General features: G+C 49.4%; 1 protein-coding gene and 1 long non-coding RNA gene across 5 annotated transcripts in view; one reads left to right on the top strand and one right to left on the bottom strand.

Annotated features, from left to right (window-relative positions):
• The window catches only part of RFTN1 (raftlin, lipid raft linker 1), a 213,859-nt gene that overhangs the window by 189,406 nt on the left and 2,464 nt on the right, over positions 1-21,989 (top strand). For all 4 annotated transcript variants that reach the window (XM_078432384.2, XM_078432381.2, XM_078432382.2 and 1 more), the window contains exons 8-9: positions 10,822-10,925; positions 13,466-13,547. In XM_078432384.2, coding sequence (XP_078288510.1) covers positions 10,822-10,925; positions 13,466-13,547 — 186 coding nt within the window. The remainder of the gene's footprint in view (positions 1-10,821; positions 10,926-13,465; positions 13,548-21,989) is intronic.
• Positions 7,276-8,279, bottom strand: LOC132683067 (uncharacterized). The gene is made up of 2 exons (XR_009612037.2): positions 7,911-8,279; positions 7,276-7,368 (listed from the first exon to the last, which is right to left on the bottom strand). It is a non-coding gene; the product is annotated as an uncharacterized LOC132683067 (long non-coding RNA).

The following is a 21,989-nucleotide window of genomic DNA, read 5'->3' as shown; positions in this document are numbered from 1 at the left end:
GGTGACAACTGGGTCACTGTGAAGAGAAAATTGACTGAAGAGAATATTGACCGGATGCCGAAGTGGGAATGTGGCATCTTGAATTTACCAGGTGGAGATAGTCAGGGAGAGAAAATCTGTTGTGTTGTGCGTTCCGCAGCGTCGTCTTTTCAGAGTGAGCCCAAGGCCAGCATAGCCCAACACGCCAAGACACGGAGCTTTGTGTAGCTCTGTCTGTTGCTAGTTTGCACAGTGACAGTGGAATAATCCTTTCCTTCCGTTTCCTCCTCTGTTAAGATTTTGAACCAACCTTTGTTCAGGGCCATTTTCTGGGTTAGCATTTAACGATTATTGGTCAGGTGTCGGGACTCTACCGTGGAGGAAGGTGGTAAATGATGTAGTCTTAAAAGTTCTTGAGTTTTTGCTGACAAACTTTGGGGCTCCCAACTCCAAAGTAAATACCTTTAATGATATACTGTGGGAAAGCTCTTTTTAAATCCTCTCTTTTCGAGGTAGTAGATAAGGTGCAAAAACAAGAAAGAAAGAGGATTAGAAAATGACCCTCCATCCACCTCATATTGTCTAAAGAGGGAGTAATAAAGTGGCAAATCCCATTTACCTCCTGAAAGCCTAATTTCCTCACTCATCAACGCAAGTGGGAGGCACTTGGCAAGTCCCTGGATGGAGAAAATGTTTCTCGTTTAATTGTTATCAAACAAAGCTGCTTCCAGGTCTGCCGGAGAGGACATGCTCACCCCTGATGCATTCTGTATGTGTGTGAAATGTCAGCTTCTGGAGGCCGCAAGCCCCGTGCTGCGACAGTATGAGGTCCCGCTGAGCAGCCAACAGGATGTAGATGCTTAACTGTTTGCACTCAGAACTGTGGCAGCGGCTGTCCCCACTAACGGCCAGGGTTTGCCCAGCCGTCACCCCCTTAACCTCAAAACCTCCGGCCTCATCCCCTCCGGCATAATCCCCGAGTCCTACGTTGTAACACGCGTCTTGTTCTCATTCTGCCCAGGCAGGCGCATGTTGGCACACAGCTCTGAGAGTAGGTACGGCGTGCCGTCTCCTGACACCCCACAACCCCTTCCTGCCTTCTGCGTTTGTGACTTCAGAGAAAACCACACATACCAGGACCAAATCACCCTGCTGGTCTGAGAATCCAGGGGAGTGTTATCTTGTACATGCAGGTTTGGTTTTCCTGCCAGCTTGGCGTGTGTTGTTCTTTAGGAGAAGCCAGAGCAGTGTCTCAAGCTGGGATGTTCTTCCCCAGTGGGGGTTTTTATCTCTCCCTCCCAGGATATGCCGGTGGCAGTGCCGGGCCTCATCGTAGGTTATCATAAGTTAGACTTCAGGGCTCCAGGTGTAATGCAAGGTCACAATGTGTCTGGCATGGAGAAAATGAGGGCTGGGTGTGCCAGCTTTGAGCGTGGCGAAAAATTAAGAGCACTGAATTCCATTCAGTAGCCGCTATTACATTTTATTTCTCTCAAATTAGACCAGGAGACTTTCACCACGGTCTTCCTTCTAGAGATTTGTCTGGGCATTCGGCCCTTCCTAGAATAATACTAGTGGATCAGTTAGCTTCTACTGTGGAATAAAACACCCAAAGCTTAGTGAATTAAGGTAACGATTGTTGCGGGTGAGTCCACAGATCAGCCAGATGATTCCGGTGATCTGGCCGAGGCCTGACTAACCCCACCTGGGCTCACTTGTGCTTCACCAGCTGTTGGCAGGTCCAACATGGCATCTCTCAAATGTCTGCCAGCTGGTTGGGTCACCTGTCTCACATCATCCAGCAGGCTAGCCCGGGCATGTCCCCATAGCATAGGCAGGGTTCCACAAGAGCACGTGGAAGCAGCAAGGCCTCTCAAGGCGCAGGTTCAGAACTCCCGTAATGTCACGTCTACCGTATTCTGTTGGTCAGAGAAAATCACAAGACCAGCCTGGATTCAAGGGGTGGAGAAATGGACTCTACCTCTTTATGCAGAGTTATGTTGTAAAGAGGCCTGGAGGCAGGGAGGTAATAATTGAGGCCATTTTTGCAAACAGTGCATCTCAAACAACAATAACGACTATTATTATTTTGTCGGGCTCTCCAAGGGCTCCAGAGTTTGTTGCCTTTCTTGCATGGTGGAGAAAATCGGGCAAAGATGTGAATTAAGCAGCAGGCGTGGGTAAAGAGTCTTGGAATGGGAAGACTAGACTCTGCACTGCGTGGATTTCATCTGCCCCCTTTTCTACATCTGAGAACTAAGCTTTTTTTTTTTTTTTTTAACGTATTCTCTTTGAACGTTATGAAAGCCAAAGTTGTCTAAAATGAGACCGACTGCTTTCTTAGACTCTATTATGTTGGCCTAATTACATATCAGGAAAATGTTTTTCTGGGGCATTGTGTGTAAAACAAAGAGGAAAACAACATCTCCAGCCGGCCCTGGCGTCCTTGCCCCTCCCTCTCGCTGGCAGGGGCTGTGGTCCTGCAGGAGGCCCCGGGGGGAGGATGGGGGCCTGGAAGGCAGGGCTGCTGCAGCTGGCCTCAGAGGGATTTACACTTTCTCCAGAGCGAACGGAGGGGCAAGTCATTCCCGCCTCTGTCCTTCCAGCACAGCTCATGGTGGCTTCCATCTGGTGGGGGAACTTGTTACTCTCCCCACGCCCCCTAGCCCAGGATCTCCTGCCGCAGGAGAAGAGGCTCACATAGCTTCCCAGGTGCTCAGCACAGAACCAGGTTGACTGAGTGTGGAGATTCGTAAATGAAGAGCGGTATGAGAATAGCCTTGCCCTTGGAAATGCTGAAGAACTCGCTGAGTTTCCTGCAAGACTGCCCCCAATGTTAATAGTGCCCACTTGCCATTGGATAAACAGAGATGACCCGTCCCTTGGCATTTCCCTCGGGCCCTGCCTTCGGGTCGCTGCTTTCCATCACTTGAGGGATGACTCTTCCCCACACGCCCTTGTGGCCGGGGTCCCTGCGGCATCCAGGCACAGTCAAGGTAAACCCACATTTCCTGAGACCATGGTTACACCCTGTCTCATCTTCGCTACCAACCACATGCTCGACCTCTCTCCATCTGACACTTCCCTCCTGAAATGTCCTCGGCTGTGGTCTCCTAGGACCTCGCTGTCCACTCCAGAGATAGTCTCTCAGGCTTTGTGTTGCTTGCCCTCTTATGACGTTTGATGGTGTGAAGTTTTCTCCTTAAACCCGTCTCCCACCCTGGGTGCTCAAGAGCTGATTTCTCCCCATCTGGTCTGTGTTTTATTTATTTTCTGCTCACCTCCTCACCAGGCGAGCTTGTCCTCAGCCAACCTCAAGGCTCCTTGAGTTTGCAACCATCCGAGCGTTAGCTGTGTCCCTTCCTGTTCTTTGTTTTCATCCTACCTCTCCCTGCCTTTAACGATGTATTAGTAGTTTCCTGTGGCTGCTGTAGTGGCTTAAAACAACATAGATGTATTCTCTTACACTTCTGGAGGTCAGAAATCCAAAATGGGTTTTAAGAAATTGCAGTCGAGGTGTTGGGAGAGCTGCGTGGTTTCTGGAAACTGTAGGAGGGAATCTGTTCCTTGACTTTTCAACTTAGAGAATCCATCCTGCTCAAGGCCAGTCACTCTGGCCTCTGCTTCCAACTCCCTACCTCCTTCCCTTACCCCCACCTCCTTCCCTTACCCTCACCTGCTTCTCTCTTCATAGGATGCTTTTGATGACATTGAACCCACCTGGATAATCTTCCCATCTCAAGATCCTTAACTTCATCACATCTGCCAAATCTCTTTTATCATGGAAGGTGACATATTCCCAGGCCCCACAGGTTAGGATGTAGACGTATTTGGGGGAGTGAGTAGGCATATTCTTTTCTACCACAGGCCCCATCTCATCTAGCTCCCTCCTGAACCTACCTTTCATTCTCCCTTGAACTCAGCATGTCTAAAGTGGAATTCACTCCTCATTGTCCTCCTTGTCCTGCGTGCCTTAGTTCAACACGTGATCAGCCCGTACCCAGACCCCCAAACCATCATGTGCATCAAACACAATTTAATTTACCAAGTCTAATATTGATGGACACTTGAGTAATCTTCGGGGTTTTGCTATTGCAGACAGTTCTCCAGTGAATAACTTTGTACATTTGTCATGTCTTATACATACAGGATCGATTCCCAGAAGTGAGATTGTTGTGTCAAAGGGTAAACGTATTTGCAGTTTTGAGAGATACTGTCAAATTGTTCTTCATGAGGTTGAATCAATTTGCCTTCCTGCCAGCGATGTATGAGAATGCCTGCTTCCCCACAGTCTTGTCAACGAAGTGGTTGTCAAACTTCTGGGTTTTTATCAATATGATAGGTGAAAATATCTATCTTGGTAGTTTTAGTTTGCATTTCTCTTATTGTGAGATTTGGTGGGTTTTTTGTGTGCTTAATGGCCATGTGAATTTCCTTTTCTGTGACTCTCTTCCTATCTGTATGCATTTTAAAGCTTGGATTACCGGATTTTTTTTTTCTTGTCACATTTAAGGAACTCTTTCTTTTTTGTCTGTAATATGAGCTACAAATGTTTTCCCATCTTGTCTTTTGTCTTTTGACTTTACCTAGTTTGTCTTTTGCCATGCAGAAGAGTTTTTATGTCACCAAATTTATTTTTACTTTATGGCTTCCAGATTCTAAGCTAGCTAGAAAGACTTCCAGTAGGGCCATTAAAATTAAAATAATAAAATTGTGTTAAATGTGAGGAGTTGGCTACAGGCACCAATTTTGCTTTCTTCTGAAAAATCCCAGTGAAATGACACAAAAGAAATGATCAATGATAGGTAGATAGGTAGGTAGACAGATGATAGAGTCAGTCCTCATTATTCATGGATTCTATATTTGCAAATCCTACTTGCTTAAATTTATTTATAATCCCCAAATCAATACTCCTGGTGCTTTCACTATCATTTGCAGGCATAGAGAGTGCCAAAAAACCTTGCGTTGCCAAAATTCATGTTCCCAGCTAAGGTGATCTCTGCCTTCTTGTTTCAGCTCTCTTACTATAAACAAGTGTCCTTTTTGGAGTCTGCTTAATGCCACATTTTTCACATTTTTGTGCTTTTCGTGGGTACTTTTGCTGTTTAAAGTGGCCCCAAGCCTAATGTTGAAGTGCTATCTGGTGTTCCTAGGCACAAGAAGGCTATGATGTGGCTTACAGAACAAACACATGTGTTAGGTAAGTTTTGTTCAGGCTTGAGTTCTAGCACTGTTGTCCATGAGTTCAAAGGTGATCAACAAGATATAGTAAACAAGGTGTCTTTAAACAGAAATACACATAAAACAAGGTTCTGCACTGATCAGGTGATGAGATATTGTCATCAATATCTCACAGGAACCCAACTCTGTATTTCCCCCAGAGCATTGGTTCAGAGTATTCAGTAATTCTTGTGGCAGCATTTCAGAACAAAGCTCCCATGGATAATGAAAACTGACTGTAGATGATAGATGATAGATAGATAGATAGATAGATAGATAGAGGTATCCATAAGAACAAAAAGATTGGAAGAAGAGAAGTAGAAGAGGAATGATTTCAACACATTTTTAGAAAATAGAAGGTGGGTAGAGGGATGCTAATTTGTTTAACAAAGCACAGGAAACCACAACCTGAATGTACAAGGAGCCATTTTCTCTTGCAGAACATGAGAAAGGCTCTGGTTTCCAAAGCATAAATGACCATGGAATGGTGCAGAGTGAACTGCAGAGCTGACAATTTGGGGCATTGGTTTAAAGTCCTTACATGTGGTAGTAAGGTCCCTAGCTCCCATCTCTGCAGCTTTGGGGTCTTAAAAAGTAGGGCTGCAGGAAATTTAAAAAGGTAATAAAAAGGCTGAAAAATAAAGTAAAGGAAATCTTTCAGGAGGTAAAATAAAAAGAGTAAGAAGATGGGGAGGGATAATAAAATGAAAATATCAATCCTCCATTTTGACTTCTAGAAGATCCAAAAAGAAGGGAGAAAATGGAGAAAGGGAAAATTATCAAGGGGAAATAAAAGAACACTTTTCAGAACTGAAGGACAAGAATCCTCAGATGGCAAGGCCATCAAGTGTATACAGCCCTTTGTGTATAAACAACGCACACTAAGGCACATTGTGAAAAGCTGAAACTTCATGGGGAAAAATATCCTAAAATCTTACAAAGCACAACAGGTTACAAAGTATTTGCAATCAAAAGAGATTTCGCAATAGCAGGGCTGATCTCTAGAAGCTAGTAGAGCAGTCCTTGAAAAATCGGAACAGAAAAATAGATTTCAACCCAGACTTCTGTATTTGAACTGTTAGTTAAGGATGATGACAAAGACATGTTTATGAACTCATGGATTCAAATGACTTCCAGGACATTGTTTCCTAGCCACTGGAGGATGAACTCCAACAAAATGTGAAGGAAACCAAGAAGGAGCCTTAGATAGCAGTAGGAGAAGAACCCAGCATGGAAAGCAGCCAGACCAGGATTAGAGCAAAGGTTCAGAAAGCTCCAGGAGTGATGTCTCTGATGGAGAAAAAAATAGAACTAATGTATTTAGTTAGACACATGGGATATTTGTTGATGGGCATAAAATAGAGGCGTTGAGCATATGGAATAAATTTGTGATGGGTTCATGTACAACCAGACACACGAAGAAAAAAAGTGAGGACATGATTAACTCCAGGAAAAATGAAGGCTCGTGTGAAAAAGAAGGCATAGTCACAGCGCATTACCTGACCCGGCATTGAGCAATATTTGCCAAGTTGTAATAACACAAACACTGACTTTTGATTTGATTAAAATTACACTATGACCATTTGGGGCACTAACAGGAAGAGAAGTGTATGGGAATGCTAAGCCTTTATTTCCCATAAACGTACCATGCCAATAAGCATTGGGCATCAGTGTTTTGGCAGCAATTTTACAAAAGACACACACGTGTTTTTGCAGGGCTCTGCCTTCACGTGCCCTCTCCATGAAAGGTGAGGGCCCAGCCCAAAGGCTTTGGGGAACAAAGGCAAACATTCCTTAGTCACTGTTTTCGGGTACAGACAGCATCCTAGAGCTGGCCCTGCACACTTTTCAGTTATGGGAAATTAAATTCCGCTCTTCATTTTCAGTCATGTAGAAGGGGCCAAGTCTTTTCTTTGCAACTGCGTTTCTCCCAGATTGCTTCCACAGATTGAAACGGGAGAAAAGAGAAGAGCAGGCTGACATTCAGGATACAAACTTTCTCACTGGACCAGTGTGTTACCTCCTGATTACTTGCCTGCACAGAAGGTCTTTAAAAATGATTAAAAGACAGAGGCATTTCTTAGTAAACTCCGCATTCTGTTGTCACGAGTTTTGGAGGGTAAGGGAAGGTTGTGTTCAATGTCTGTTTCCTTAGTTGATTTGCGACCACTGGAGAAATTATAGGGAACAAAGGAAAAAAGAGCCATAAATACAAATGAATTCCTTTTATACACGTTGAAAAACCACAGGACATGCTCCATTTTTTTTTTAGCACTCCAGGTGTGATCAGAGATTACGGATCCACACAGGAGAGTGGAGAGTTAATTAAAATTTGTGCTCCGACTTCCAGAAAGAAATGCCTTTCCGTTTGATAAGCAGGCTGTCTTTGGAGTGCTGTTTGTGCTTTTCTGTCCTCACTGGAGTGTCACAGAAAAGCAGATCAAAGGGAGCCTCCATTCGGATAGGTTTTCTACCACCTTTCTGAGCTAATGGACTTGAAAGCCTCTTGCACTGACTGCATGGGGCTCATGTCATATTCTAGAAACGCCGTCTTGGTACAGTATTGATAATATGCAAACAGGCTTTGATAGATGCTTACAGAAAATCACATTTAACATTAATTAAATCAAGACCATCCCCAATAGAGTGGGAGAGTCTGGCAGAGTGGGACACCTCACCCCCTACCATTTGTATTTTACTTTTCAACTCACCACGTGACGCCCAGACATTAACACTTGAGATTGAACCGTCAGCTCTGTCAAGCAGGGTTATGTTTTGTTGTGTTTTCTCTTTTCCTTTCAGTCTTTCTGCTTCTGCACCCTCTGGCTGACATCCCCTACCCTGAGGGGAAAAACTGTTGGGGAGAAATCCTGCTGTCTTTCTCTTTAAGATAGTGACAGAATGAAATAAAACAGAGCAAAATAGAGGCCGCCGTGCGAGGCCTGTCTGAGCAGGTCAGGCAGGCTTCAGCAGGGGTTTTGTCCATTGTCTTGCTGTGCTGGGTGCCCGCCGGAGAGAACCCGGCCGGCCAGGGCACAGTCACTAATAAAAGGACTCCATTCTGCCACTCAGGGCTTTGTGAGGCGCCAAAGCTTGTCCTGGTTGCCATGGCTACTGTCTGATTGTGGCGGGTTTGTCACAGTGCTTGATAAAGTGGGAAGGTTATTCTTGATAGGCCCAAGTAATCATAACCTCGCAAAGCTCGAGAGTGTGGATTTAACACTTTTTCCCTCCCCTCTCGAAATCGGGAATGCAGAGATGGGGGCAGGGTTGTCAGGATAAAGCAGCCACAGCAGGTGGTGAGGGCCATGCCTGGCAGGAGGGATGCAGCTAGCTGTGCCCAGGGGGCTGGGCGGAAAGGGGTGTCACTGGGTCATCTGCCGTCCCTTGGCTGGGTGGGGGCTTCAGAGAAGGGGTCAGAACGGGGTTCTCTCCTGACCGCCTCCCCCCATCAAGTGATTATACCTGTGCTCCTCTCTCCTTTCCTCCCTTCCCTCCTTCCCTTCCTGCTCCCCCTCCTTTAAGGCCCTTCCTTTCTTCCCCTTCCTTAGCCTCCCATCCTTCCACTCCCCTTCTCCCCTGCTCTCTCCCCTTCCTCGCCCCAAATCCCTTACAGGTCTGGTCCTTTCAGAACCCTCTACTTACCCTTCTCAAGAGGAGAAGGATGGGGAACGTTAGCTCGGAGGTAACAACTGATGGAATTCAGCCATAGAATTGCAGTCTCTTCACTGTCATCAGAAGAGAACTAATTGATTCTCTGGGCAGTACCTCTCTGACTTGCCACATCAGAACTACTGAGAAGGTTCCTTCAAACAGATTCCAGGGCGCACCCCCAGGTTTCTGATCTGGTGGGTCTCCGGGGAGGGGGCGGTCTGCAAGACTCTAAATTTCTAACAAGTTCCCAGGTGATCCCAATGTTGCTGGCTCAGAGACCGCACTTTGAGAACCACTGTCAGAGGCCAAGACTTATTTTTTACAGTTGAGGAAACAGGCTCCCAAAGGATAAATTCGTTGCCAGGAGTTCAGGTGGCTTGGTAGCCATGGTGGGATGGGTGCCCAGTGACAGGAGTTTTAAAAGACATTTGAGGGGCGCCTGAGTGTCTCAGTCGGTTAAGCGAACCCCAACTTCGGTTCAGGTCATGATCTTGCGGTTTGTGACTTCAAGCCCCACGTCGGGCTCTGTGCTGACAGCTCGGAGCCTGGATCCTGCTTGGGATTCTGCGTCTCCCTCTCTCTCTGCCCCTCCCCCACTTGCACCTGCACGCTCACGCACGCTCTCTCTCTCTCTCAAAAATAAATCAACATTAAAAAAAAATTAAAAGCCATTTGAAGAGGTAGGGCTCATCTGTCTTCCAGCCCCCTAGCCCAGAGCAGCCAGATGAGTGGTTCTATTTCCAAAAGGCCTCCAGCAGGACAGCCACTCCCACCAATGGTTCCCTTCTGAGCAGTGCCTCCCTCAAGAGAAGCCCACCTTCCTCGGTGCTCTAGGCCCGATGTGGCCTTCTGTAGTATATGCTGGAGTTTTCTCCCCCCGGATGCCCCTTCCCCCACTCCATCTGTCAACTCTCTGCCCGGCCCTTGGGTCCCAGGAAGCCCACCTTGACCATGGCTGGTATCCTTCCTCTCTGCTGACCTTCGAAGCCTCGTGGCCCTGCCAGTAGGCCATTCTGTATTTCCATTACTTGCATGTGGGTGCTGTTGCCTCTGTGAACTGTGACCTCTAGCAGCGGGACCGTGCCTTCATTTACCTCTGTACCCACCACTCTGAAATACTAGCCGGATGCATCCACACGGCTGCCTCAGTTGGAAAGAGTCTGGACACAGGTTTGAGATGTTCTGAGGCCAACTACAAGAAGCCAGTCTAACAGGGATTGGGAATCCATTGTACACACAGGGCAGGGTGGGGGCTGACCTTCCAGTGTCAGCGAGGAGCCAGGAGTAAGGCATCAGGCCTGCTGCCTTGAGAGAGCATGAGGAACCCAAGGCAGTGGCCTCTAGTTAGGGCGCCCCCCACCCTGTGGTGGCAGGACTGAGTTTTTAAATTGAAAGGCAAGTTAGCCCCCTCAGACACACGCAGAAAACACAGGCAGCACTCATTTATCCCTTTATGGCAGGATGTATAACAGGTGAAGCTCCCTGTGTGCAGGTGTGTGCGTGAGCACACGTGTGTGTGTGTGTGTGTGTGTGTGTGTGTGTGTGTGTGTGTGTGTTGTTGCTGCCATGACTGGATGATGCTAACGACATGATCACTTATGAAATGCCGTCTAATGCCCCACGACACACTCCGAAATCACCAGTGTGTGGTGTCATGAATATGGCTTTGAGGCAAGGTGATTGCACTTCTCCAGTGAAACTCACAGGAGGCTAGTTGTCCAGACAAGAATAAACCCAAATGAATGCATTAATCCTTTGGCTCCAATTCCTTGCCGACTGCACAGACTGAGTTGCGGCCCAGCAAGAAATCCCATGCTGGCAGTTTGGCTCTGAAATCTTTAAGCGTCGTTGGAGCCGGGCCTCCAGGCTGCAGGACGCCCCCCGCCTCTTTACTGAACAGCACCCCCTCAGTCACTCAGGTGTTGACATGGTGCGACCGCAGCCCTCACAGTGGCCTTTCTCCCCCAGGGTGTCGAGGTGCAGACAGACTACGTGCCCCTGCTGAACTCCCTGGCGGCCTATGGCTGGCAGCTCACCTGTGTGCTACCTACTCCCGTTGTCAAGACAACCAGGTAACAATAATAGTCATCGTTGTTCTTCTTCTTATCATTATTCAACACTTCCTCTGTGCTGCACACTGTTCCCAGTAAGTGCTTCATGCACATAACTTATCTAATCCTGTGACAAGTCTGTGAGGCTAGTGGAGTCACTCCGATTCTCTGGCTAGGAAGTGACAGAACCAGGATTTCAGATTCTTAACCACCACCCCCACAGAGCACTCCCCTGCCCCCCTCTTCCCACACGGGGAGCCTTGGCCAGTGAATCATTACTGCCAGGCATGTCAAAGATGAGCCCCCGGGTTGAGGGGCCCCAGGGCTTTGAGGTGCAAAAGAAATTGAGCCCCTACTGTGTGCCCTGTGCTGGCCTGGATAGGTGCCTTGCGTGTAAAATTTCATTTAGTCCTCAGAAAACCCCTAGAAGGTGGAATCCTTTTATTAAGCTGAGGCAACATGGCCAGGGAAGTTGAAGGGACTCAGCCAAGATCACAGCCCTGGGCCCTGGTCAGTAGTCCCACAAAGAGGAGGTAAAGACCTGCAGTCTTGCCCCTTGCTTGAGGCACTTCTTACAGTTTCACATTTAGGGACACTTGTCCACCTGAGCTCAGCCCACCGTCCCCTCAGCTCACGGGCTGGTCCTGGTGTTACTAACCCTGAAAGGCCTTCCATCTGTATTTTGGGTGTATCTAAACTAATCCTCCTAACTATCCTGTGGGATTATAAGCATAGATAGGATTCCCATTTTGCAGATGAAGAAACTGAGGCTCAGAGAGGCTCTGTCACATACCTGAGGTCACACAGACAGTAAGTGGCAGAACCTGGGACTAACTAGCACCTCAGTCTGCATAGTCAGGCACTTCTCCTAGGCCAGGCAGCCCCTTTGCTGACCTGTAGGGATGCCCCCTCCCGTGACCCTCATTGTCCCACCTTCCCCGAGTCCTGCTACGTGTTCACAGGGTGATGGCCAGCGTGAGGCAAGGCTGGCGATCTGGGGGGACAGCAGGGCGGTGCAGCCGCAGAGCCTAGACTGAGGGTGAGAATGATGGTGATGATCAGTGCCTTCCAGGGTCCCTCCCTGAACGCATCTGGGCTCTCATCATGTCCCCCTCCTGACACTGGGCTACAGTGGGGCACTGCACGCTGCGGGGGGCTAGTCTGCAGCATCTTTGGGCCCTGGGACTTTGGGAGCCTCCATGCTGCCTCATGGCCAAGACTCCTGTGGGTATGGGGTGATGCAGAGGGGTGGAAAGAACCCTGCATTTGTGGCCTGAAAACTTGAACCCGAGTCCTGAGCCTGCCACTTGGTAACTGTCCGTCTTGGTCAAGTCCCAGAGCTGCTCTGAATCAGTTTCCTTGTCCGTAAGAGGGAAGAATGCCTACCCCACCACCCATTCCAGAGGACAAGAGTCGTGATGAGAATGGACTTGCACGCAAAGCCCCAGCTCTCTAAACCCAGAGGGTGCTGACAGGTGTCTCTGTCTCCATCTCAGATCTCACACCTGCTCAGTCACCACCCGAACCCCAGTCCTCTACTTCCCTGTGCCCTACATGCCACCTCGTGGTGGAGTGGGGGGCACATGGAACCAGGCAGGTTTGAGCTTGAAGCCTCGCTGTGTGATCCCAAGCCCGCTCCTTAAATGAGCTTCTGTGTCCTGACTGTGAAGGCGGTGGGCTTCCACTCCTTGGAGCTCTGTGGTGAGGCTTAAACGAGCCATGGTGTGTGAAACCACCCAGCCCAGCCCCAGCACAAAATACGTTCGTTTCCTCCCACCTTCCCCTCTGACATTCCATGCAGTGACGCTTGCCTCAGCAGAGAAGACACTTGCAAAGAGAGATTTAAGAAAGTGATCAGAAGAAGGAGGCAGGGCTGAGAACAGTGACCTTCACAAACACGTCTGCCATCTTTGAAGGCAGCTCTGTGGGGTCCGAGAGGAACGCGCACTCACTGCGCCTTAAACAAGAGCGGCCCTCCTGAGCGCCCCTCACCTGCGCCTGCAGGAGCCGGGCTGCCTTGGCGAGGGCTGCCTTGGCGAGGGCTGCCAGCGAGGGTGAATCGGGCGCACGGCCCTCCCCTCTGCTCAGCCAGGCTCTGTGCCTGCTGTTCGGTAAAGGCTGGCCGGCGGGCAGAGCTCACCACCCATCCCGGGCCAATCTGACCTCTCCATGGCTCATTACCAAAGACAGATTTGGAAGAGGCTTCCCACCTCTTGAGATTCACTAAAGACGCCAGTGTATCATCATTTGGCCAAGATGCCAGCTGTTATTCCACATCGAGGGAAGGAAGGGGAGTTTCCAGCAACGAAGCTGGTATGGCAGGGACACCCACAAAGCTTTTGTTGAGCCTCCAGCATAACCCTCTGGAAGCAAGACGGGGATGGCCTGGGAGGGGGCTGCTGCTTGATTCCTGACCTCTCACTGTCTGGTGGCAGCTTTCCTTTCTGCGGGTGGCCAGCCTTGACAAAGTTAGGGACAGAAACATCTGTGAGGCTTGGGGTCCCCCCCCCCCTACCGCCACCAGGTGTAACAACTCATTCTCCACTCTGCATGTGTTACAGGGAGGGGAATGTATCCACCAAGCAGATTGTCTTTCTTCAGAGACCGTGTCTACCTCAGAAAATCAAGAAGAAGGAATCAAAGGTAAGTGACCTTGATTGCCTTCCCCAGTTTTCCTTAGCAGGGCTCCATCCTCAAGTGAATTTTCTATAGCAGTTGAGCAGGCAGTCAGCTCCAACTTCCAGGGGCTTTCAGAGGAACGCCTGAGCCCTGCGGCAAACTGAATCACACCCGAGGCTGCCAAAGCCGGACAGATGGGGACACTGGAGGGTCGTGTCCTGCGGTCGGGCTGGAGAGTGGGGTGGAACAGTTCTGCTGGACACTCATGTAGGCCAGATATTCCCAGTAAACTAAAAATAGGGGCATGAAGTCAGCTGCCATCTGACCAGGGGGCAGGATGGCTTGAGTTCATGCCCAGCTTCTCTGAATCTTAATCTCATTACAAGCTCTGGTCGCAGCCCATTGGATCCGTCAGGACATCAGAAGTTTGGTGATTTTGGCGGAGGGACCCTGCCAGGGCTCCTTCTTGGCGTGCCCCGACCCGAGGGCCTCTTAGTGGCAGCGGCTGGTGTGGACAGAGACCAGCCGCAGTCTGTGGCAGTGGACCCTCGGGCTAGGCTGTCCAGGGGATGGCCAGGGGCCTTTCTCCCTCACTGGATGTCGCGTGAACCGGCCTGGAAACAGCCGTGCTGAGAGCCTGTGGCTGCTCTCAGAAATTCTCCCACGTTTCCAGAAGTCAAACCCAAGTCTTTCCCCTGTGTCAGACACTTCTGATGCTTCCCAGCCCCAGCCGGTGGGTGATTCTCCCATGGGCGTTTCACCATTTACTCAGGAAGAGATGAGCGAGTCAGTGTGTCAAAGCCCAAGTCAGGTGTCACCCGAAGCCAGCTTGAGCCACCTTTGCTGGCCAAGGCAGCGCTGCCTGGCAGAGCCTGGTGGACCCGCCCCGCTCCTCATGCTTGGCACCGTCCCGTGCTCCCCTGTTAGTTCCTCGCGTCCTTTGGACACGGAGCCTGGACAGGAGCAACAAGCAACGGACAGATTGTAGCAGCCCCTCACCAGCCAGCAAACCCGGGGGGCGGGAGGGAGGGTCCTGGGAGGAACGCCAAGGAAACGGCGACCTGAAGCCAGATGGTGTAGAATGCAGAGGAAGGTCTCTGTCTCCGCTCCAAGATGCTAATGTGACAGGTGACGGCAGCCGAGGACCAGAAGGCAACCGCTGAAGCCACCATTAACCACCAGGAGCAGTCAGCCGCCGGCTGGAAGATGGATCTTCCCGGGACCACTGTCAGCTGCAGCTTTGCCCCAGGCTCCTGGGGACCGCGTGCATTCACAGTGACATCCAACAAAAGCACAGGCGAGGCCTCCATCAAACACCAAAACACGCCAGCTCTGCCCTTAAGAGAGGGAGGTGGTGCTGCATTTTCTGGATCCCAGAGGAGAGACGTGTGGTTTGATTTTGGTACAAAGGCTGTGGGGCTCACAGAGGGCGACAAGCAGGAGATTTTAGAGGTAGAGTTTTAAAGCTGCTGTAACAAGTGGAGCAGCTTCCATCAGGAAAGTCCTGAGGATGGAGTCATCTAGTTCGTGATCAGGAGAAACTTGCGCCCCAATCAGCCGCAGTCATCTGGGCGGCTGCTTTCTCTTTTGAAGGACTTATTTATCCCCTGCCCATTCATAGGGTTGGGTCACGTCCAGCGCTTGTTTTCTGTGTGACCTGGAGAGGTCGCCTCACGGGCAGAGCCCCAGAGACGGGACTTTACGGCCTGATGGCTTGTCCCCCTTTCATCGTCCTGGCCAGTCTTCCCGCGGCTGACTCAGGTCGGCATCCTACTCCCACTGAGGTCTGGGTGCCCCCACGTTCATGGCAGTAACTCCATCGAGCCCTCGCAGGACTGATGCTGTTGGCTGCCTTCTGCCTCTTGAAGCACCTTTTCTCTTGGCGCTGACCCCACACCATCCTGGTTTTCCACTAGGTGGTTCAAACCCAGCCCCATTTCTCTCTCACTCCCTAATCTCTTCCTTAGAAAATCTCACTCATCCCCAGAGTGAAAAATCTGACTCCCCACCTCCGAGGTGATGACTCCTACACCTGCATTTTCAGGACTCGCTTCTGCCCGAAACCCAGCTCCACGTGCCCCGTCACTACTCAGCATCTCAGAGCGACTTGTGATCTGGCTATCCCCCTCCCCCTGTCTAGAACAAGGGCACCTCCACTGTCCAGAGGCACCCACGCACCCAGGGCTCATCCTTGACTCCTCGTCTCCTTGTTGCCGTGGTCACTCCATCCTCAAGACAGAAACTTGAATCCCTCCCCTTCTCTCTGCCATCACAAACCTCAACAACTCTAATCCTCGGTAACCGGTCTCCCCTTCAACTGTATTCTCCATCAGGAGCCAAAGTGATCCTTAAGAAAGAATATTGCAGGGCGCCTGGGTGGCTCAGTCACTTGAGTGTCTGACTCTTGATTTTGGCTCAGGTCACGTTCTCACAGTCCTGAGCTCAAGCTTCTGCATCAGGCTCCACATTGACAGCACAGAGCCTGCTTGAGATTCTCTCTCTCCCTCTCTCTCTGCCCACCCCCTGCTTGCTCTCGCGCTTAATCAATCAATCAATCAATCAATCAATGAAAAGAAAAAAGCATACTGAATCATGTCACCCCACTGCTTAAAGCTTTGTGTGAGTCTTAACATAAAGGTGGAAATCTACAGTGCGATAGCCACAGGACTGTGTGTGATCTGGCCCTTGTTAGTTCTTGTGCCATCACCCCCATTTTCTGCATTCCACCTACTGTGGCCTTCATGCTCTTCTGTGTCCCTTCCTGCCACAGGGCCTTTGCTTTGACGGTTACCTCTGCTTCAGATGCTCTCTTCCTTTGTAATACGTTGGGAATAACCACATTCCTGTCTTGCAGAACTCTTCTTTTGGTCTAGAATTATTTGTGATCATTAGTTTATCCTCTGCTGATAGAGTCAGACATTAACTCCATGGGAGCAAAGCCCTGTTTTCCTGACTTTTACATGCCCAGTACTTGGCTTTTAGTTGGTACTCTACAGATATCTGTTGAACCAATAAATGAGTAATGAAACGTCTGAGCCCAGGACATTCTTATTACGTATGGGTTGAAATCGAAGAAGAGGGACCATAAGGTTGGCACAGCAAGGACACAGCATATTGAGTCCTCTTTTAATCAGCAAAGTGGAGGAAATTCTCCAATCAGGACTTTTTCGGCATTTGGAAGAAGCCTCTTTGTGTGTGTGTGAGTGTGGCTCTCAAAGCAAACAATTAAACTCCTTCCAAGGTAATAGGTGATTTCCGCCACACCAGAAGTCTTCCTTCCAGCTAACGCTCCTTGAAGTGGAGGCAGATAACGGACAGTTTTTAAAATGTGCGAATTAAATCCATTAGCCCTTGCCGCTCGGAGCTCTGGACACACACTGCTATAAAGTGAGGGATTTTTTTCTCTTCTGCAGTTATCGCTGACACGGACGGCTCATTGGATCCTTCTTGGTATGGGCACCAGCGGGCGGCACGCGAGAGTGCCACAGACACGCTGGCTTGGGAAGCCTGCTTAACTTGTTCAGAGGCTCTCCCACTACTGCTCGAGATAAGGAATCCGTCCTCCCGGCTGGGCCGCCTGCCTTTAAGCATCTGAATGTTACACACCTCCCCTCAGATCCGCAACCCATAAAGCTGTCGCTGTCCCACGGGTGGCCTTTTTGAGCCTTGGGATCTGGAACAACAGTTGTTTGTTAAAGCCCGAGATTATCCTCAGCTTAAAGGAGGAGGAGAAGCCCAGGTTAGGAAGGGAGCCCGGTGAAGATGGGAGGGAGACAAGAAACCCCTCCATGGGGGACAGAGCTGGGGGCTGTGTTTCTCTTTAGCTCAGTGCTTCTCACACTGTGGCCCGTGGACTAGCAGTATCAGCCTTACCTGGGAGTTTGTTAAAAATGCAAAATTTCCTGGGAATGCAAGCTGGTGTGGCCACTCTGGAAAACAGCATGGAGGTTCCTCAAAAAACTAAAAACAGAACTACCCTACGACCCAGCAATTGCACTACTAGGCATCGATCCACGGGATATAGGTGTGCTGTTTCGAAGGGACACATGCACCCCCATGTTTATAGCAGCACAATCAACAATAGCCAAAGTATGGAAAGAGCCTAAATGTCCATCGAGGGATGAATGGATAAAGAAGATGTGGTATATATACACAATGGAGTGTTACTCAGCAATCAGAAAGAATGAAATCTTGCCATTTGCAACAATGCAGATGAAAATGGAGGGTATGATGCTAAGCGAAATTAGTCAAAGACAAATATCATATGACTTCACTCATATGAAGACTTTAAGAGACAAAACAGATGAACATAAGGGAAGGGAAACAAAAATAATATAAAAACAGGGAGGGGGACAAAACAGAAGAGACTCATAAATATGGGAACAAACTGAGGGTTATGGGAGGAATTGTGGGAGGGGGGATGGGCTAAATGGGTAAGGGGCATTAAGGAATCGACTCCTGAAATCATTGCTTCACTATATGCTAACTAATTTGGATGTAAATTTTAAAAAATAAAACAAGTTAGAAAAAAATGCAAAATTTCCCTCCTCTCTCCAGGTTGCACATGCTGGATGGGGTGAGTGATGGGTTTCAGGAGCCCTCCAGATGATTCTGACGTCTGCTCAAGTCTGAGGGCCGATGTCTTAGGGGAGTAGTTTAGGGTCCTTTCTTGGCTCACCTGTGGACTGCCATTCAATTTTTATCATTATTGATTTTTTTAAAAATAGGCCTGTCAGGAGGCTTCAGTGTAGATCTTTTTTTAAGTAAGTCAAAACAAAGTATCTTTAATGGCAGTTAAATCTGACTTCCATTAGCTAACCACTCGGCCTAATGAGTCAAGTGCCTGACCCAGCAGGTGCATCTTAACATTGTACTGTCTGAAAGCTGAGGCCCTTAGTGTCGGGCTAACCATTCCAAAGGTGCATATCCTCTCCCTTTGTTTCTTCTCCTCCCTGACCTCTACAGCAAGAGCCTAAAGCCTCTCGTCTGCCAAGAATGAGAAGCTGGAAGGGTAGTGTGTATGGAGTCACAGACACCTGCGTTTGAATTCCAGCTCTGCTCTTTTCTAGCTGTGTGACTTTGGGCAAGTTGCTCAACCTCTCTGAACCTCCGTGTGCTCATCTATACAACAGTGCTAACAGTGATTAGTGAGAGGAGTGCTTTGGAAATTCAGGGAAATGGGAACCTTGCCACCGCGTGAGATACGCGGTAGGCACCTCGGTGTGTGCTTGTACTTTCCTCCGCAGGTACCCTGCAGCAGTCTGCCTTCACAGCTTGGTACGTTTCGCTTTCAGATGATATAGACCCTGAGTTTTGGCCCCTGCTACTTCCCCGCTTCATGAGAATGCCCCCACAAAGGACAGAAGGACAAGGGAAAAGTTGAGTCAGGACCTCCTCGGGACTTGTCTGCAGCACCCGTGACAGATGTGGAGGGGTGCCCCCCCGAGGAGCTTGGGGAACAAGTGACATCACCACAGCCCATCTGGGGACACAGAAAACAGTGTAGTCCTAGAAGGCATTTGGCTTGACAGATTTCCCTGTGATGACCAAGAAGGACAGAAAACGGCTGGGAGAGTTCTCGCCAGCTCAATGCCAGCAGCCCCAGCTGGTTCCCGGCGAAAGCGGCCGGTGTTCTCCTGGCGGATTATAGCGAATCAACAAAATGTGATCTTCTACAGGAAACTAGATGTGGCTGGACTTCCAGAAGAGGCATGGAAGTTCTGTTTAGTTACCAAGAGCAGCGCTGAGAGAATAGCTGGGTTTGCGTTAGAAGACAAGAGTCGAGGCTAGAATGTGGCACAGGTAGAATCGTCCAGGGTTGTGCACTGCTCAGCTGCAGAGGGGGCTCTTGGCATCCACTATAGTGTGGATGGAAGCTTCCTCCGACTTGCCTGATAGCTGGCTTCCTCTCCAAGTACTGTATACAGGCAGGCTTACCTGGACTGTTTCTAAAAACATGCAAAATGCAGGGGCGCCTGGGTGGCTCAGTCAGTTGAGTGGCCGACTTCGGCTCAGGTCATGATCTCATGGTCCGTGAGTTCGAGCCCCGCGTCGGGCTCTGTGCTGACAGCTCAGAGCCTGGAGCCTGTTTCGGATTCTGTGTCTCCCTCTCTCTGACCCTCCCCCGTTCATGCTCTGTCTCTCTCTGTCTCAAAAAAATAAAGTAAACGTTAAAAAAAAATTTTTAAAAAAACATGCAAAATGCAGGTAATAATTTGGGGACATTGATTTTTTAAAAAGGCTCTTCTGTTTTGATTGGAAATAAAACGTAGCAGCAGCAGCCTGTGACAAGGCAGCAGTTATGAACCACGATCGTGCCGTGCCCACGAGCCTCGGAGGTTGCCGTTGGGGGCGGCATCAGTGGTCCTCAGGTCCAGAGTCAGCATCCTGCCCTGGTGGGTATGAGGTTTGAGATGTCTGCGTGGCAGTCTCTGCCCAAGTGGGCACCACTGGGGCAGGGGTCCGAGGCGTCACCCCGCCTGCAAAAGGACTCCGTTGCGGGAGCTCATGGCTTGGGTGCAGGAAGCTCAAACCATCCCAGAGGGAAGTCTGTCAGTCTGTCAGGTGTAATATGAGAGAACCCCCAAACAGGAGTGTCCGGGGAAACGCATCCAACACCATAGGTGAACTCATCTGAGGACTCTGGGGGGCAGGCAGGGCCGAGGAGGACAGGATGGATGTTAAAGCCTAACCTCAACAGGTACTTCTTTCTGTTTTCTCTACTTTGATGAAATACTCACATTTACCAGTGTTGTCCAAACTCTTAAATCCAAGAACCCCCATGATGTGTTCAATCTCAGAACCCTGCGAGTAGGCGGATATTTTGAGGAAATAGGGCTCCACCACTGAAAACTGCACAAAGGTGGCAGATTAAAAACAAAAAAAAAGAAAAAAAATTCCTGTAGCACATGTTTGGTTTCTCCTAGCAAAGCACTAGGTTGTTTACAACGTGGCGAAGCCTTAAGAAATCGTTTTCCACTCATGGTGCAGCTGCATTCCTGGGCTCCCCCTCCAGCCTAGCAAGGAGTCAGCAGTGAAACTCCTTTACTTTTCTCTCAGTCACAGAGTGCCTAACCCTCAACTCCCTATTAGGTGACACTATGTGGTGCCACTGAAATAGAAGGCAGTGACCATCGTGGGAACTTAAACTAAAACTCACCCTATGGTACCGTTGTCACAGAGCTGTGCCTGCCCCAGATTAGTTCCATGATGCTCTTCTTCCTGGCGAGACCACTCTGTCCCTGGGGGTCCTGACTCTGGCCTCACCTGCCCAGCTCTCGCTCCTTTGGGGGCTTCTCTTGCGTCCTTTGTGTCTTTCACAACCGGGCTTGGTACCTGCTCAAGATTTTGTGACTGTCACCCTCCTAAGTGTTTACCACGCACAGGTCTCTGGCATCTGACTCTGTGAGCACTGGGGACCCAGGCCCCACTGAGTGGACTGCCCCTCCCTGAGGTGGGGGCCATGCTGGACATAGGTACCCCTCAGGATGGCAGAGGCCACAGGGATCTTTGCTCAGGAAGACTGAGAGCACCCCGTATGTTTGGGGTGTGGAAGAAGGCCACAGTCTCTGCTGGGCTGTTCGCGCACAGAACACATCCCTCTTTTGTAACCACAGTGACCCAAGTATTCTCTTCCACACCCTTCGTATTTCCCTGTCTGCTCAAGCTCATTTGCCCAGATTTATTCCCAGCACACAGTCTCTCAAACTGGCTTCCTCTGGGGCAGTTCGTGTAGTCAGCAGGCTCAGCGGGACTTTGAAAATTTTCCCTCTTTCCTTCCTTAAATTAGTTTCTCTCTCTGGAAAGCGACCAGAAATAATGTCTAGATGCACCAGTGCCTCCTCACTACACCCAAGCGAGGTTTTGACTCTGGAATTATAGGAGTAGCTCGGCTTGTGGGCTCTGTCGTCCTTCCATCCATTCACCCCACAAGTAGGTTTTGAGTGCCGACTCTATGCTGTATTCCAGGGATACAGGTATAAATAAGACCGCTGGCAGCCTTGACCTGATGGAATTGACTTCTAGCGTCAGTCATGGCAGCAGCGTATCTGGTATATTATATCCCAGGTGTGTGCTAAGATTTACATGGATTGTCGTGGTGCTAAGACGCATCACACAGATTGAATCCGCATCAATACCCTTTAAGGCAGGGCTTGACAAATGGGGGCTTGTCTCCTGGGCCAAATGTGGCCCACCGCCTGTTTTTGTAGATAAAGTTTTATTGGAATACAGTCGCGCACATTCGTGACATATTAGCTATGACTGCTTTTACGATACAGCAGTGGAGCCAAATGGTTACAACAGAGACCATATGGCCTGCGGAGCCTAGAATATTTATTATCTGACTTTCCCAGAAAAAGTCGCCAACGTTGTTTTTACAGAAAACCCAGTTGCCTGACGTTGACTTAGGTTAGAGTTACTGTCCCATTGTATAGATGAGAACGCTGGGCCACTGAATGGCTGCTG

This window comes from Panthera onca, chromosome C2 (genome assembly GCF_046562875.1).
Source record: "Panthera onca isolate mPanOnc1 chromosome C2, mPanOnc1 haplotype 2, whole genome shotgun sequence".
Lineage (NCBI taxonomy): Eukaryota > Metazoa > Chordata > Mammalia > Carnivora > Felidae > Panthera > Panthera onca.
Note: the sequence above shows the minus strand (reverse complement) of the source record. Positions and strands in the feature narration are given on the sequence as shown.